The sequence below is a fragment of the Polistes fuscatus genome, unplaced genomic scaffold, assembly GCF_010416935.1.
Source record: "Polistes fuscatus isolate 324 unplaced genomic scaffold, CU_Pfus_HIC Scaffold9, whole genome shotgun sequence".
Taxonomy (NCBI): domain Eukaryota; kingdom Metazoa; phylum Arthropoda; class Insecta; order Hymenoptera; family Vespidae; genus Polistes; species Polistes fuscatus.
In genome coordinates this window covers 8,005,160-8,020,055 of record NW_025113173.1, presented here as the reverse complement: position 1 = coordinate 8,020,055, position 14,896 = coordinate 8,005,160, and the positions used below count along the sequence as shown (strand labels likewise).

The window sequence follows — 14,896 nt, the reverse complement described above, 5'->3', positions numbered from 1 at the left end:
GAATTTCGGACTCGATCAGTGTTGGAGCATGCGCAGAAGGTCCAAGTCGAACAAATCTCGTCTTGTCCTTTTAGTATGGCGGAGTTCGACGTGCGTGTCGTGTCTTTCGTTACATAACTTATTACTTATGAGAGAATAAGACTGGAATATAAGAAAAGGAGGAACGAAAAGAAATAGAAAAAAATACGTAACTCGAGGAATAGTATAAATTTGAGAAATCTATATAAATAAGTTAAAATCGTGGAAGAAAATAAAGAAAATAAAAGAAGCGACAAGACGGTGAACAACGATTCATCTTTGTTGTTAGAAATTGGTAATACAAAGACAGTGCCTATCGCGGATCAAGAATTATGCCGGAGATTGGAGACGTACATCGCTAGTAGTACCGGCGAGGATGCCGTTGCAATTGAAGTTGAAGAAGCGGTAACGAACATTGAACATCAACAGAACGTTGACGCTAACATGTCGAAGATTCAAGCGAATAATACAACAGGGACTAATCGTATCCTGCCAACGCTTAGTCGTTTCAAGTATGAATATTTTGTCGCCGGTATATCCGGTGGCGTTGTTTCGACATTGACCCTTCATCCGTTAGATCTAATCAAAATTAGATTGGCAGGTGAGCATTAAACCATTATCATCTACCTACTTATCTATGGAAGATGAAACGAAACTATATATATATATATCTATATACATATATTCGTACATTAACACGAACTGTATATATTTATTTGTTCATCATATTTTATTTTTGATTTATTATTCATGCATATATACATAGGTACACACATACTTGCATATATACATAGATACACACAACTTGCATATATACGAGGGTGGTTGCAATATTTTTTTTTTTTCTTTTTTTTTATATATAAACAAAAACTTTTTTTTAAATAAAAGCTACTTATTTTTATTTGATTATTTACCTACTAACAACGTAAATATCGTTCTTATCTTCTTCTTTTATTTTCTTTTTATTGTCTTATGTTTATCAACACATTATTTTTTCATACTTATTAAGTATGTATGCATGCATTATATATGAAATACGTATAGATATAATTCTTAGAACAATTACAAAGTATGACGTTTATTTTTCGCATAAATCGATCGATAAAGACGTGGTGGTCTCTAATAACAATCCTGTTAGGTTAGAAAAAACGTTATGCATTTAAATGTAAATATTATTTATCTTCTTTTCTAATTCTGATGTTAAAACCTCACGTGCTGTTTTCGTCAGAAAAGACGCACGCGTATATTATTTTCGTCGTAAAATTTGTTGGCCGATTACCAAACAGCGAGAAATTCCACTTCATTATTACATCAGATGCACGTGAAAACTACTGAACTCGTGAGATTATGCCATTCTTTCTTTCTCTTTAAACCAACAAAAGCGAAAGTCAAATGTCATCGTAGCAAACGATTGTATTTGCAAATTGCGTTAAGAAATCATTTTTCTGTCCGAATTTAAAATTTTTTTTTCCAATTACAAATGGTACCCAATTTTTTCGTCGCCATTTGTAATTCGTAAATACAAGAACTATTATATTTATTTATTTATCTTGGAATAATTATTTTAATAATAAATAAAACAAACTATACTATAAATATTGAATTGATTATAATTGGAAATTATCGTTCATTCGCGATAACGTTAGTATTGCGATAAATTAAACTTTCGAATTTTCTAGATAAGAAAGAACAAAACAATGATTGGAAATACGAAATTATATTTAAACTTTATCGGCGTATTTGATATTGCGCTAGAAAAAAATACAAAATAAAATATTATCATTAGCTCTTATAGCATAAAATTAAAGCCGATGTTGCAATAAGACTTGGTGCTATGCGATAAACTTCATTGACATGTGATAATGGAGAATCGATTTATATACATTTTTCATTGTAACATATCATTCTAATTAGACCGTAAATATCTTTTGTTGTTGCTAAAAAGTTAGCTAATTGTTTATCTAATGATACAGTATTGTCTTCATTGTAAGGATCAAATAAAATATAGAACAAATAAAGAAGAAGATAGAAAACAATTTTGTTAGGATAATCTTTTTTTAAATTATTATTCCATTATAAAATCCATTAAAATTGCAATTATTATTCCATTATAAAATCCTTAACTATTTTTGTTCTTATTTCTTTTTTTTTTGTAGTTAACGATGGACGTGCATCAGTACCACAATACAACGGTATAGTAGATGCCTTCAGGCAAATTGTGAAAAGCGAAGGAATACGTGGATTCTATAGAGGAGTTACACCAAACGTCTTGGGATCAGGCTGCTCTTGGGGATTGTATTTCTTTTTGTAAGGAATTATTTCTTATTGCGATATCTTTTTTTTATTATATATACACACACTTTTTAATTCGATTATCTATCTCAGAAAAATTATAATTGTCTGATATTGAGATAGGAGATTTATATTTTACATAATAATATATAAATGATTTAAATACGTGTGCTCATTATACTATCATGTTTATATCGACTTCATCCTCTACAGTTACAATAACATAAAGACATGGATTCAAGGAGGAAATTCGAAAAAACCATTAGGTCCATCTATGCATATGCTGGCAGCTGCGGATGCAGGATTACTCACCTTATTGATGACTAATCCAATATGGGTAGTGAAAACACGGTTGTGTTTACAATACGTTGAGGATAAAAATCTTGCTGAATGTAAAAAATATAAAGGAGTGACCGATGCTCTTAAAAAGATTTATAGAACCGAAGGCATCAGGGGCTTATACAAGGTATGTCTTATCTTGTCTTTTCAATTTTATTATACAAACTAATTGAAATAATATTTACTTTCTTCTAATCGTTAAAGACAATAATAATATCTTTCTAATATGACTAGTTTGTCATATTAATATGCTATTTAATCATCGGTTATACGCAGGGTTTAGTTCCTGGAATGTTTGGTGTATCGCATGGAGCCATTCAGTTTATGACGTATGAAGAAATGAAAAATCAATACAACGTGTACCAGAATTTACCTATAGATACAAAGCTGGTGAGTTTTCAGATGTAATGTTATTTGAAAAACTAATGATCATCGACTACTCTGCAGATGTGCTGAGAGTATAATATTTACTGTCGAGTTAGCTTGAAACATATTTTTTCATTATGTTATACACATCGGTATAAAACAACTCAAACAAACTTCTAAATATAAATTTTTATTTTTAGAATATGTTCGAGTACATCCTTTTCGCAGCTGTTTCTAAAGTGATTGCCGCCGGTGTGACATATCCTTACCAAGTACTAAGGGCACGCTTGCAAGATCATCATCTTGACTACAGAGGAACATGGCACTGCATTCAGGTGACATGGAGGTCAGAAGGATTTAGGGGTTTTTATAAAGGCTTATCGCCTTATCTTATACACGTTACGCCAAATATCTGCGTGATATTTATCGCTTATGAAAAATTTTCCGTATAATTTTCTCTTTCGAAAAATATCTTATCCAGATTAGCTCTGTAAATGTCTAATTCTATTGCTTAAATGGCGGAAGGATCTACTATCCGCTAACTTTTCTCAGTTGCGTTTCTCAGTTCTCAGATTGGTAAGAAAACATACAATTCTTTGAATCATTTAATTAAATCAAGATTACTTTTTTTTATTTATTTGGGCAATACTAGATTTTACAGTTGTACATTTTTATCTTTTTTTTTTTTAATCACGCGCACAGAATTTTTTTAATAATTATATAAAAAAAAGATATCAGTATTAATATCATATAAATATCTTTTGTTTCTAATAAGTAGTCTTTTCACACGACACACAACATAGACACGCGCGCACACACACACACACACAGCACTTCCGTACGTGGATGCTTCTGTCATAGCGCATTAGATTTTAACGATTATATTGAATATTAGTGCTATTAAACAGTAATTGTCAATTTTTAATATGAATGTATATGAATTTAGGATTTCGAACGGAGTGTGATATAATAAAAGCATTCGAATAGTTTAATTTTCTTGGCATACACAGAGAGAGAGAGAAAATAAAATAAAATTTCGAGCGAAGTAAGCGATGATATAAAAAGTGTTTTGAATAATCGCGTTGTTATGAAATGATAGGTTATTTCATTCATGATATAACAATTATACGTCTTTCGTCACGCTATTTATTTCCGGTTGTAAAAGTTGAATTAATTAGTATGTGTGTAAACACATACACGTACACACACACATACACACACTGATCGAGATAAAAACAAATAATTAGATAAATTTTCAATTCTTTTATTTATAATTATTAATTACAAACGCTGAGAAAAATTTATTGGTGTTTTGCGGATAACAAAAATAAGAAGAAAAAAAGAAACTGAGATGTTAATCTCAAATTTTTGATATTATCATTCTGACTTATTTTTAGTTTAAGATAAGAAGATGGTATTATCAATTGTAATTAGTATATGCCATTACTGTTTCATAATACTTGTGCATATTAAACTTTAGGTAATTTTAGATCATAAGAATGGCATAAGTTTTGAAGAAAATGTGATGGTATATGCTAGCAAACATAGATAAATACAATACACTAATATAGATTTTTATTTATTCATTTATATTATTTTATCAGCTATTTTGAGAGAGACTGGTAATTATAATTATTATGTAGAGTAAAAATATGGATAATATTTTAGTTTTTGTTTATTACATTTTTCTAAAAAGAGAAACATAAATGTTTTAATAAAACATATAAATGTTAAACTCGGACAATCTTCTCTACTAATATAGGAATATATGTAACAATGTATTTTAACCAAAGTGAAGCTGAAACCTAAATTTTGTTACATATTGCAATTTGTAATTACTTTGGAAGATGATTTAAGCGGTGCACTTTTATTTTATAGGAATGAGATAAAATGAGAGAGCGAGAAAGAACCTAACTACTTTACGTATTACAATTACAAATTTATTAATAAAAGAAAAAAGAAAAAGTAAAGCAATAATAATAATAATAATAATAATAATAATAATTATAATAATAATAATAGTATGCTTTTATCTCCAACTAAACTGGTTTTAGTTGACAATGTTTCAATTACAAAGGGGATTAGCAAATTATAATAACAACAACGATTATTTAACTACAAGAATTAAAAACATAAAAGGCATAGGATGTGTATGAAAAGTAATGTGAATGATAATCGCAAAAATAATATCAATTGTTTCGTTTGTCGATGCAATAATTTTTATTATCTGTTTTTCTTTCTCTGCCGTATAGAGACACAGCAAAATAAAACCAATGTTAGACACACAAATTTAGTTTAGTAAGATTAATAACTCTTTTAAATTCATGATTCGCGACATATTTTTGTTACATATCTTATTAAACTTCTTCTTATCTAAGTTGAACGTTGTGCTTGAGTCCGTTGATTTTTGTTAATTAAAATTGCGATAAAAATTTTGTTCACGTTCGTGTATTATTATTAAACTTACGGTTTCATAACACATAATTTGATACGCGATAATTTTCGGTAACGAGTTCTTATTAAATTAAGTCGAAAAATGAAAAAAAAGAAAATCATAAAATAAAACAGATCTTAACGACACAGAAACAAAATAAGTTAGAAAAGCCCATATATGTTTGTGTTTAATTAGAGTCTGGTACTCTAAATGTATGTATGAAGAATATAGCAATATGATTCAACGTTACACTTGTGTGTACATACTAGAATGAATTTATTTATATCTCAATTTTCATAGATTTAACTGAAAGTTTAGTTCATAAAAAAGAAAACATAGAAAATAGATAAAATAAAAAAAAAGAAGAAGAAGAAAAAGAAGATAAATGCACTTAAGGCGAGAAGTCATCCATATTAAATTTAATTGAATATTGTGAAAGGATCGAATAAAATGTTGTACTGTACTGCAAACATTTAACTTGTGGCTTTAAGTTGGCCATTTTACATAAATCCATACATGTATACATACATACACACATCATACGTACATGAAGTCGTTATCTTTTTAATTAAAAGCACACATATCCCAATTATTTGTATTTAAACATACAAAAAGATAGATGACGATGAAAAAAAAGACGAAAACGCATTTGTATATTCTTTACCTTTGATATATGTATATCCATTCATATATTATTTCAAAGTATAGAGAATATATATATATATATACATATACTTATATATAAATCGTATAAAACATTATTCGTTATGTCTATGTGTAAAGTAAAATGTAGCTTAAAAGTATTGATGGATAATAATTCGAAATATTTAATCCGTTTCTAAATGATGATGATAATAATGATGATGATGTACTGTTTTTTTTTTCGATAAATGTGATCACGTGTTGCGTTTAAAACGAAATACGTGTATACATATTTTCTTGTGTATCTTTTAATTGAATAAAATCGACATAGGGACATATATGTGGAAAATGAACTAGTATAAACAAAATCAACAAAAGTGATAGAAAAGGCTCTTGTATTTAACGATATTAAATTTTATTTTCGATATGTGAAGGTGGATTAAAAAGTTTTGAGCTTCAAAAACAAAAAAGCTTTTATTTCTTACAAATAAAAGTAAGTTTGACTGAAAAAAATTGTTTCGAAGGGTCGAAACTTTTTAATCCATCCACGTATGAGTCCATCTATACGTTTATAGATTTTTTTTATAAAATCTAAAATAATGGACATATATTTCAGATGATATAGTCAAATAGTACACCTAGTATACTTATGTAGCTTTATTAGGGAAAATTTATTAAACCACCAGCAGTACGATTTTTGAATATAAAATTTGCAACTATCAAACGATCGATTTTTTTTTTCTTATTAAAACAAGGAATTAGAAAAATAAGAATTAAAATTGTGTTAGCAAATATTTCGTTTTTATTAATATTTTTTTTATTTTCTATACGGACAGATTCTGAATGTCAAGAATCGTACACGGGTTTAAATTTTGTAAAAGAAAAAAAAAGAAAGAATTAGAAAAAAATATTATGGACGAGTAAAAAAACATATTGCTGGTGGTTCGTTGCAGGTATGAAGGTTGGCGTGGATTTTACAAGGGTCTTAGTGTCAACCTTACCAGAGTGACCCCAGCAACGGTGATAACTTTTGTGGTCTACGAGAATATTGTCCACTTCCTCAAGTTCAACTCATAGACTGCGTACACATAATGGGTGTCCAACGGATAAAAGAAATAATTTCGACAGTAGGTAAAATTGGTAACAACAAATTAGACAAATTTAATAGAGAACATTGAAATTGTTGTATGATTGGCATTTACGTTGATACGCATCTTAAATTATTTCCGATTATTTCATTACTTATACGTATAGGTAGCTTTTAGTTAGTTTTTTGTTATTTTCCCAATAACAATCTTACCAAAAAATATTATTAATATCGTCGAGGTAGGATAAATACAACAATTAATTTCATCAGGGTAATAATTTAATTTGCTTTATATCAGAGTATAGAATTAAGTATAATTAAAAAATAGAAAAAAATATATATATAATAATTGTCGTATTTTCGAGATAATCGATTCTTACGAAAATGATACTCGCTTGATTTCCGAACCAAAACAACAATATTCTAAACTCGAGACAAATTAGTGATTTTTGTATTATATATGTTATAGGAAAAATGGGACCTAACGGGATTGTGAGCTTTACCTAGGCATTGCCCACAAGGTCAGGCGTTTTTAGAAAACGTAGGAAACAGAAGAATTGTTTCGGATTTATCGGACAACAGATAGACACACACAACACACACATAAAAGCGAACATGGAGCGGGTTTTTGAGACTGTGTGTGTTGCTATATTATGCGTTATACTATACTATGTTGTGTGTGTGTGTGTGTGTGTGTCTGTTGCCAGATAAGATAACAATTCTTCTATTTTCCTGGTATTGTGGGCAATGCCTAGAAAAAGCTCACAACGTCGGTAGGTCCCACTTTTCCTATAAAAGGAATTATTTAGCAAAGGAAGTCCTCGAAGGTTGTTAAAAGAAAGAGAACAAAAATATAGGATATTGGAGTAGTACTCGGCAGAAATCTTTTCAAAAGGCGACAAATAATTTAATTGAAGTTTTTTTTTCCTCCTATTTTCCTTTTTTCCTTATCTCCACGTTATCAATGTAGAAAAGGACTTATGATATCCAAGAGACTCTTAGCGCAGTCCTTGTAACGTCGATTGCAATTTTCCTCGAATTCTGCTTCAATTATCTCATTTGGAAGATTTTCGTCTTGCGAGCTGGAAGGTCTTTTCGAATAGGTGCAACCATGCGATTAAACAATTTACGTTGATTAAAGATTCATGTATATACAGGGTGAGACAATAATTTTGTCTACTTTGAATATCTTCTTTTTTAATAATATAAATTGTTGATGATCTCAAAATCTCGTAAAAAAATGACCCTGAGATAAAATTCTTTCAATCATTAGATTTCCACCCTGCGATAGTACAACTTTTTTCCTTTACAGTTTTTTAATATGATTGTAAATAAAGGAGATATTCAAGGCGAACAGCAGAGCTATTGCCGCACACACCTGTATATTGGAAAAACGGATTTAAATGCAATTTATAAAGTCAATTAAAGAATTTGGAAATGTAAACTCACGCGAATAAAATCCTAATGATATCACCGAGAAGTCCGTTACCGTTCAACGAATATTTAGCAATTTCGCAAATTGTTTTCAGCAAACAATCTTGTTTCGAATAGCCATTACTATTGTCAAGAAAAACAAATTAATATTATTATCATTATTATTATTTATTTTTTTAATTAATTTAAAAATTAGTTTAATTAAAAAGCAGATTGCAATAATCGTAAGTATTATTCGTGCAATAATCGCAATGTTTCTTTTTTTCATTGCGAGAATTTAGGAAGATAGAAAATAATTATGCTAAATAATGTTGATTATTTCTTAATGCCTTAATTCTTAATTTAGAAAAATGATGCTTGTGTATATTTCCCATTAATTTTAAGGCTAGAAAATAGAAAAAGTAGAAAAATAAAAGTAATCGAATTACCTTTCTAATTGTTTAGATATAATATCGTAGGCTAATCGTCTATCGAGATTTCGTTTCTTTTTCAAATGTTCCACTTCGGTGTAATAACTTGAATTCCAATCGCCTGGTAGACCATAATTTGCCTCGAAGTAAAAGGAAAATAATATGGATTTATCGGGTATATCTAGGGGTACGCCAAGAGCAAAAAATATCTGAAAACAAAAATCGAATGAAATAAAAACTAAACAAAATATCGCATTTATAATAATAGATATAGTTTTTAAGTTCCTCCTGTAATATAATAGTTATTTAATTAATTAATCACGTTCAAAATAGAGGAACTAAAAGATAAACTTAATTTAACTTCACTAAAAATTCACATATTAGATGAAAGAATTTCGATTTATCTTTTTTCAAATGATGCAACTAATAATTAACAAATGTATTGAAAACAATTATATTTTACAAATGAAATGATCGTACGATTTTATTTATTTGCAGATCTTTCTTTTGCAATGAAATGATTAATAAATATTTAGATAAATCTTAAATATAATATTTGAAAGAGGGGGGGAGAGAGGTAATAAACGAATCACGTCTAGGAGACACATCAATATGAAGAGAGTAAACAAGATGTTCTCCGACAAAGTTGAGGCGCATTAGTCGATGGAAAATGAATGATTGATTTACTATACCCCCATACCGCTACCCTCGGGAAATCCGATAGATCGAATGTGCCTTGATACGCCATGGGTGATATTCTTCACCCTTGACCCACGTGCCGAGCACATGGAACACACAAAGAGAATAAAGATGATTCCTTCGTTTCTGTAATAACAAAATATTCCTTTTTTGTTTTATACACCTTTGTACAGTTGGATCATTTTATGATATGTCTTCTTATTAATTTAATAAGGAAGGTCATTTTTTTCTTTTTTTTAAATACTTTTATTTTTCTTTTAAAATTATTAAAATAAAAATAAGACGGATGGATTATTATTTCACTCACTTCATTTTATGTTATTCTTTTTTTTCTTTTTTATCACAAGCAAAAGATAGTTTTATTTCTCTTAGAATCAAAGTAGATTCTTCTTTCACTCACTTCATTTTACGTTAGTATTTGATCGCAACAAAAGATAATGCAACCAAGATGGTTACTTTTAACGAAACTGCGAGTAACGGTTCAGTAATACCGCAAATGAATTAGGAGTTGGTGAATTTGCGTAGAGCCTGTAATTGTCTTGTTAATTGGCTATTTTCTAACGGATCCGCGGGATAATTAAATGTTTCGAACTTGGACGTTATCGATCGACTATGCGTGCCCAATCGGCATAGTATCACGAATTCCAAATTGAACTTTCCTATTAATGATATTCCAATTGACGTATTTTCAATTCGATTCAATTTACTTGACCAATTCTAAGTTATTACGCGTTAGAATATTTAACCTTAACATTTAGACGAAATACGTCCTTTTTTATCCGTTTGCTAGATTAAATGTTTATCTTTCCTAACGTTTTTTTAATTAACTTATTAGATCAATCGTAAAAGTTGTGTTCAATTTTTGTTCTTTGTTAACTCGAAAACAATTTTTCCGTTCTTTTCAAAAATGCAATATTTAAAATAGTTTAAAAAAATATATTATAATTAATATCTATATTAAATAAACTTTAATGGATTTTTTCTTTTGTTCGATGAAATGACTCGTCCTTACTTCAAATAATTACACGCTGAAGCTTTTGTAAGAAAAAACTTTTCGAACAGATCTAATATTATCTTCTTGTAAGTACTTAACTTATTCCTATCATCAATTTTCCATTAATAACATCGCTAATAATGAAATCAAATTCGACATCTTGTACAAAGTTCGCCTACGATAACGAAAAATTCGAAAATATTACGACGTAGTTAAATATAATATTTAGGACATACACCAAGCGATCGTATATTTTTTTTTAAGCTAAAGAAAGAAAAAGAAAAACGGATGAGTGAAAATCCTTTAGAGAAAGAGAAATTCACGAGCGAGTTTCATTGTCCGTTTGAAACTTTGATATGGAAAATTGAAGCAATTCCTTTCAACCACCTTTCACTAGCATTCTCTCTCGTTCGCTCTCTCTTTCTTTTTCTCTCTTTTCTTGCTTTTATATATTTTTTATTTTACATTTTTCATAAACCTATCTACGATAATCGGTAAGTTCATGGTACGGTTTCCAGATGGCGACTGTTGGTTGATATCCAGGACCTTCAGCCCCGCCCATGTGATTTAAACTGCGACCTTTTCAGCGACGACCCGACGACCCTGTCGCACATTCAGGAAGTTACTCCCTCAAAGGGAGTAAGAGATATGAACAAATCTTCGGATCGAATATACCAAACGTATGTACTAGTAGCGGCACTCGTATTTGTGTTCGAGAGTCGATTAATAATCGCTTTTTATCTTTCTTTCTTTCTTTCTTTCTTTCTTCCTTTTTTTCTTTCCTTTTTCAATCGAAGATTAATAAAATAATAGTCGATGAAATGAGATGGAATAAGAAAAAAAGAAAAAAAAGGAAAAAACGTTCGAAGGAAAATCGACGTGAAATTGCTCATTATCGACAGGATATTTTAAATAAAGATAAGATAATATTCTTCGAAGTAGAGGATGGTAGATATTTGAAAGAAAAAAAAGATTCCACTCTTTTAAAGAATTATTTGATTGTAATTTACAATCTTATCTATTTTCAAATTTGTCTTATTTTTTCTTCTTCTTCTTCTTCTTCTTCTTCGTTATGCAGACAGAAAATCTTTTCGATTGAAGATTAATCGATGATCTCGAGAAAAATTGCACTTTAATTTCCAGAATAAATAAAAGAGAAACAAACAAATGAACGTTAATCAAATATGTTCGCGCGGGCCGATTTTTTAACAACAACAGGAGTTCTCCAAGTTTAAAAGCAGATTTCGAAATGCGCATTTTGGAAACTTGAATGAGAAGTATGGAGAGTAACCACGTTAAATACCAAATCCAAGTTATTTCGTGGTCCAGACTAGAAGTAGGGTGTGTGTGTGTGTGTATAGAAACGCCTTGGGTTGTGACGTCAGAATAGTAGTTTCGTCTACTACTTGTCGAAAGTTTTGAGGGCGCGTGCGCCTCTTTGAACTTCCACCCATTTTCCTTGGCATCCTTCGTTCGGCCCCGTTCACCCCCTTATAACTCTCTCCATCTCTTTCGTTATTTTTCTCGTTCTCTTCTTCTCAAAGGGAGCAGACGAAACGATTATGAGCTTACTTAGGCGAGTAACGGTTACCTTTCTCGATTTACGACTTGCCTGGGATTAATGTAGCCGAGTTGATCGGTCGTTTACGATACCAACCGCGATAACTTCTACAGATCGTGTTTCATTCGAGCATCGATACTTCGAGATTTTAAATTTTTCTCTCTTTTCTTACCTTTTCTTATGGTTTTATCAAGCATAACGAGTCTAACGGCAAAAGATCTGAAAGTTTGAGATATAAGACCGTGCAAACGTGATCATTGATCGTGAATGTTGCAAGGGATGTATTTAGGCAAGAAAAAGTATAAAAGTAGAAGATAACTGAAAATCGATTAACCCGATTTCGTGGCTCGAGTTTGAATCGAATAAACGAACTTGAATAAGATATATTAATCTTACAAACCACGTAGATGGAAGATTTTCGCAAAGGAATCGTCAATATGTTTTCTTTGGTATAAAGAATATTTCCTTCGAATCATCGTTATACTACAACGTAGCATAATATTCGATTGCCTACAAAATTCGTGTCGATTTTACAGAAAAAATAAAAGAAAAACAATAATTTGCAGGAAACACTTTTATTTATGTATATTTTAATTTACAAATATATCGATTAAATATTATTTTTTATTATAAGTGAATAAGAATTAGTGTTTTTTTTTCTACGAGGAGAATTGATTCCTTACGGTGACGTAATGGAGCGGATATTAACGACAAGGTGGTACAATTTTCGGGCTCGAATCGGCACTCGAACGCGTACCATTAAATTTCTCCAACCCTATCCCCTCATTTTTCCTCTTTTCCCATTTTCGGGGATATTAGGATCAACCCTTTTGGCTAGCCAACCTCGTTCGCGAAGTACTTTTCAGCTTTTACTCTTCCCCTCCCCGTTCCCTGCAAACTCTGACAAATCGTTTGCTCAAGCTCGATATTCTTTCTTTTCTCAAAGTTTTCTAATACTTTTCACTATAGGTGGATAAAGTTAAAGTTCATTCCCACAGGAATTTATTATTGTTATCTTAAATTATTATTATTCAAATATATTATACAATTTAATAATAATATTATTTTTATTTATCGATGATTATATTTATATTTGATTTATTTTTCTTTTCACATGTGTTATATCATAACGATCAATCAAATGAAAGAGTATATTTCACATATTGAAATATAATATTATTATGATAATAATCGTTAAAGAGGATTTTGTTGCAAAACCGATAACTCGAATGATTCTTAGGTCAAAATCTGGTGAATAAATCAAAGAATGGCTTAGCACAACGATCTGCTCTTGGCGGACTTTGGAATAAGAGGATAATTGGAAAAGCGAGGATATTGTAAGACACGATGGTAGAATTACAATTCTTTTAACGGTTATTCTCTCTCTCTCTCTCTCTTCTTTCCCCTCTATCCCCTCTGCCCCCTCCCTTTCTTGACGAGGACGTTTTAATTTGCAAAATTAATCGTCCTGTGGCTTGCTGCTGGTCGATTCGTCGTTTAACGCTTTTAAGCGACCCTTGGAGTTGTGAGAAAACTCGAGATGACAAAGACAAAGATAAAAAGGGAAAGAGTCGAAGGTCAGTCTTCTTCTTTTTTAGAATGGTGAACACGATATGGAACACTCGTGGAAATCTCATCGTTTAACCCGATTAATTATTCTATCTCTGTCCGTCTTTACCATGTTTTTTCTTTCTTTTTTTTTTCTCTTTTTTTCATGAATACTAGATACATCGCGAACAAGAATAATTTATCGTTATATTTTTTTCCCTTGTTTTTCTTTTCTGTTTTGTTTTGTTTTGTTTTGTTTTAATTACAATTTACTTTTATCAGAAAGTACAGAGTTTGAATCTTTGTAAATGTCACACTTGTGGTTACTCTTATCGACGTTCAACCTGTAAAAGGATAATGTCCAATTCTTTTTCTTTCTTTTTTTTACATCTTGAATTAATCCGAATTTCCAACACGATTCTCTATTTCTTTCAATGTGTCACGTAGAGATGCATACTAAGACACATATATAACCGTGAGAATATTTTTTCCTGCTTTTCGGATTTTTCTCCTCGGAAAAAGAAAAAACAAGAAGAAAAATGGAAAAAGAGATGGGGGGAGGGGGAAAAAGAAAGAAAGAAAGATCCAACCGGTAGCCACGTAGATCTCGTCGTCTTTAATCCTCTTCCCAGAGAGATAGAAAGAGAAAAGGAGAACAAGAGAAAAAGAGAAAAAGAGAGAGAGAGAGAGATTATTTTTGTTGAAGTGCGGCCAGAAAATATTATTCGGATTCTCTCCTTTATTGTCTCGCAAAAGCGAGAGCCAATCTCTTTTCTCCGCGTTCCCCATTCCTGCCTTACCCTTTCCCCTTTCACCATCACCTTCACTATCCCCACACACCCCTAACCACACTCCCAACACTACCGTCCGCGAGTATTTTTTTTTTATAAATTCTTTAGTCTCCCAAATACGAGAACGGTATCCTCGAGAGGTCAACAATTTTCCCACCTATCTGCCATTTTGGTTCTATTGTTTTCCTACCTTGACGCGTTCAATCTCCCGAATATCACCTCCTTCCACGTTTTACCACCAATCTCCTTTAGAACCCTTTTTACATTCGGTCAACCAACAC

The 14,896-nt window shown here is 30.7% G+C and overlaps 3 protein-coding genes across 4 annotated transcripts in view; 2 read left to right on the top strand and 1 right to left on the bottom strand.

The window, feature by feature from the left end:
• Nucleotides 1-16: 16 nt before the first annotated feature.
• On the top strand, nt 17-11,328 carry LOC122525320 (mitochondrial folate transporter/carrier). Of its 2 annotated transcripts, XR_006305751.1 has the most exons (7): nt 17-619; nt 2,175-2,325; nt 2,524-2,776; nt 2,926-3,039; nt 3,216-3,361; nt 7,045-7,218; nt 11,234-11,328. XR_006305751.1 is itself a non-coding variant. In XM_043648041.1 (6 exons), exons 1-6 carry the CDS (start codon nt 463-465, stop codon nt 7,166-7,168), a joined length of 945 nt encoding a protein of 314 aa, XP_043503976.1. In that variant the 5' UTR covers nt 17-462; the 3' UTR covers nt 7,169-9,270. The 2 variants fall into 2 exon arrangements, 1 of the variants encoding a protein (XP_043503976.1); XM_043648041.1 differs by lacking the exon at nt 11,234-11,328 and having other exon boundaries at nt 7,045-9,270.
• LOC122525753 lies at nt 8,140-9,770 on the bottom strand. The gene is made up of 4 exons (XM_043648680.1): nt 9,723-9,770; nt 9,041-9,231; nt 8,628-8,735; nt 8,140-8,269 (listed from the first exon to the last, which is right to left on the bottom strand). The coding sequence occupies exons 1-4, from the start codon at nt 9,768-9,770 to the stop codon at nt 8,140-8,142; spliced, it is 477 nt and encodes a 158-aa protein (XP_043504615.1).
• The window catches only part of LOC122525323, a 20,661-nt gene continuing 17,002 nt past the window's right edge, over nt 11,238-14,896 (top strand). The window contains exon 1 of the mRNA XM_043648043.1: nt 11,238-11,395. Coding sequence (XP_043503978.1) covers nt 11,364-11,395 — 32 coding nt within the window. The 5' untranslated portion in view covers nt 11,238-11,363. The remainder of the gene's footprint in view (nt 11,396-14,896) is intronic.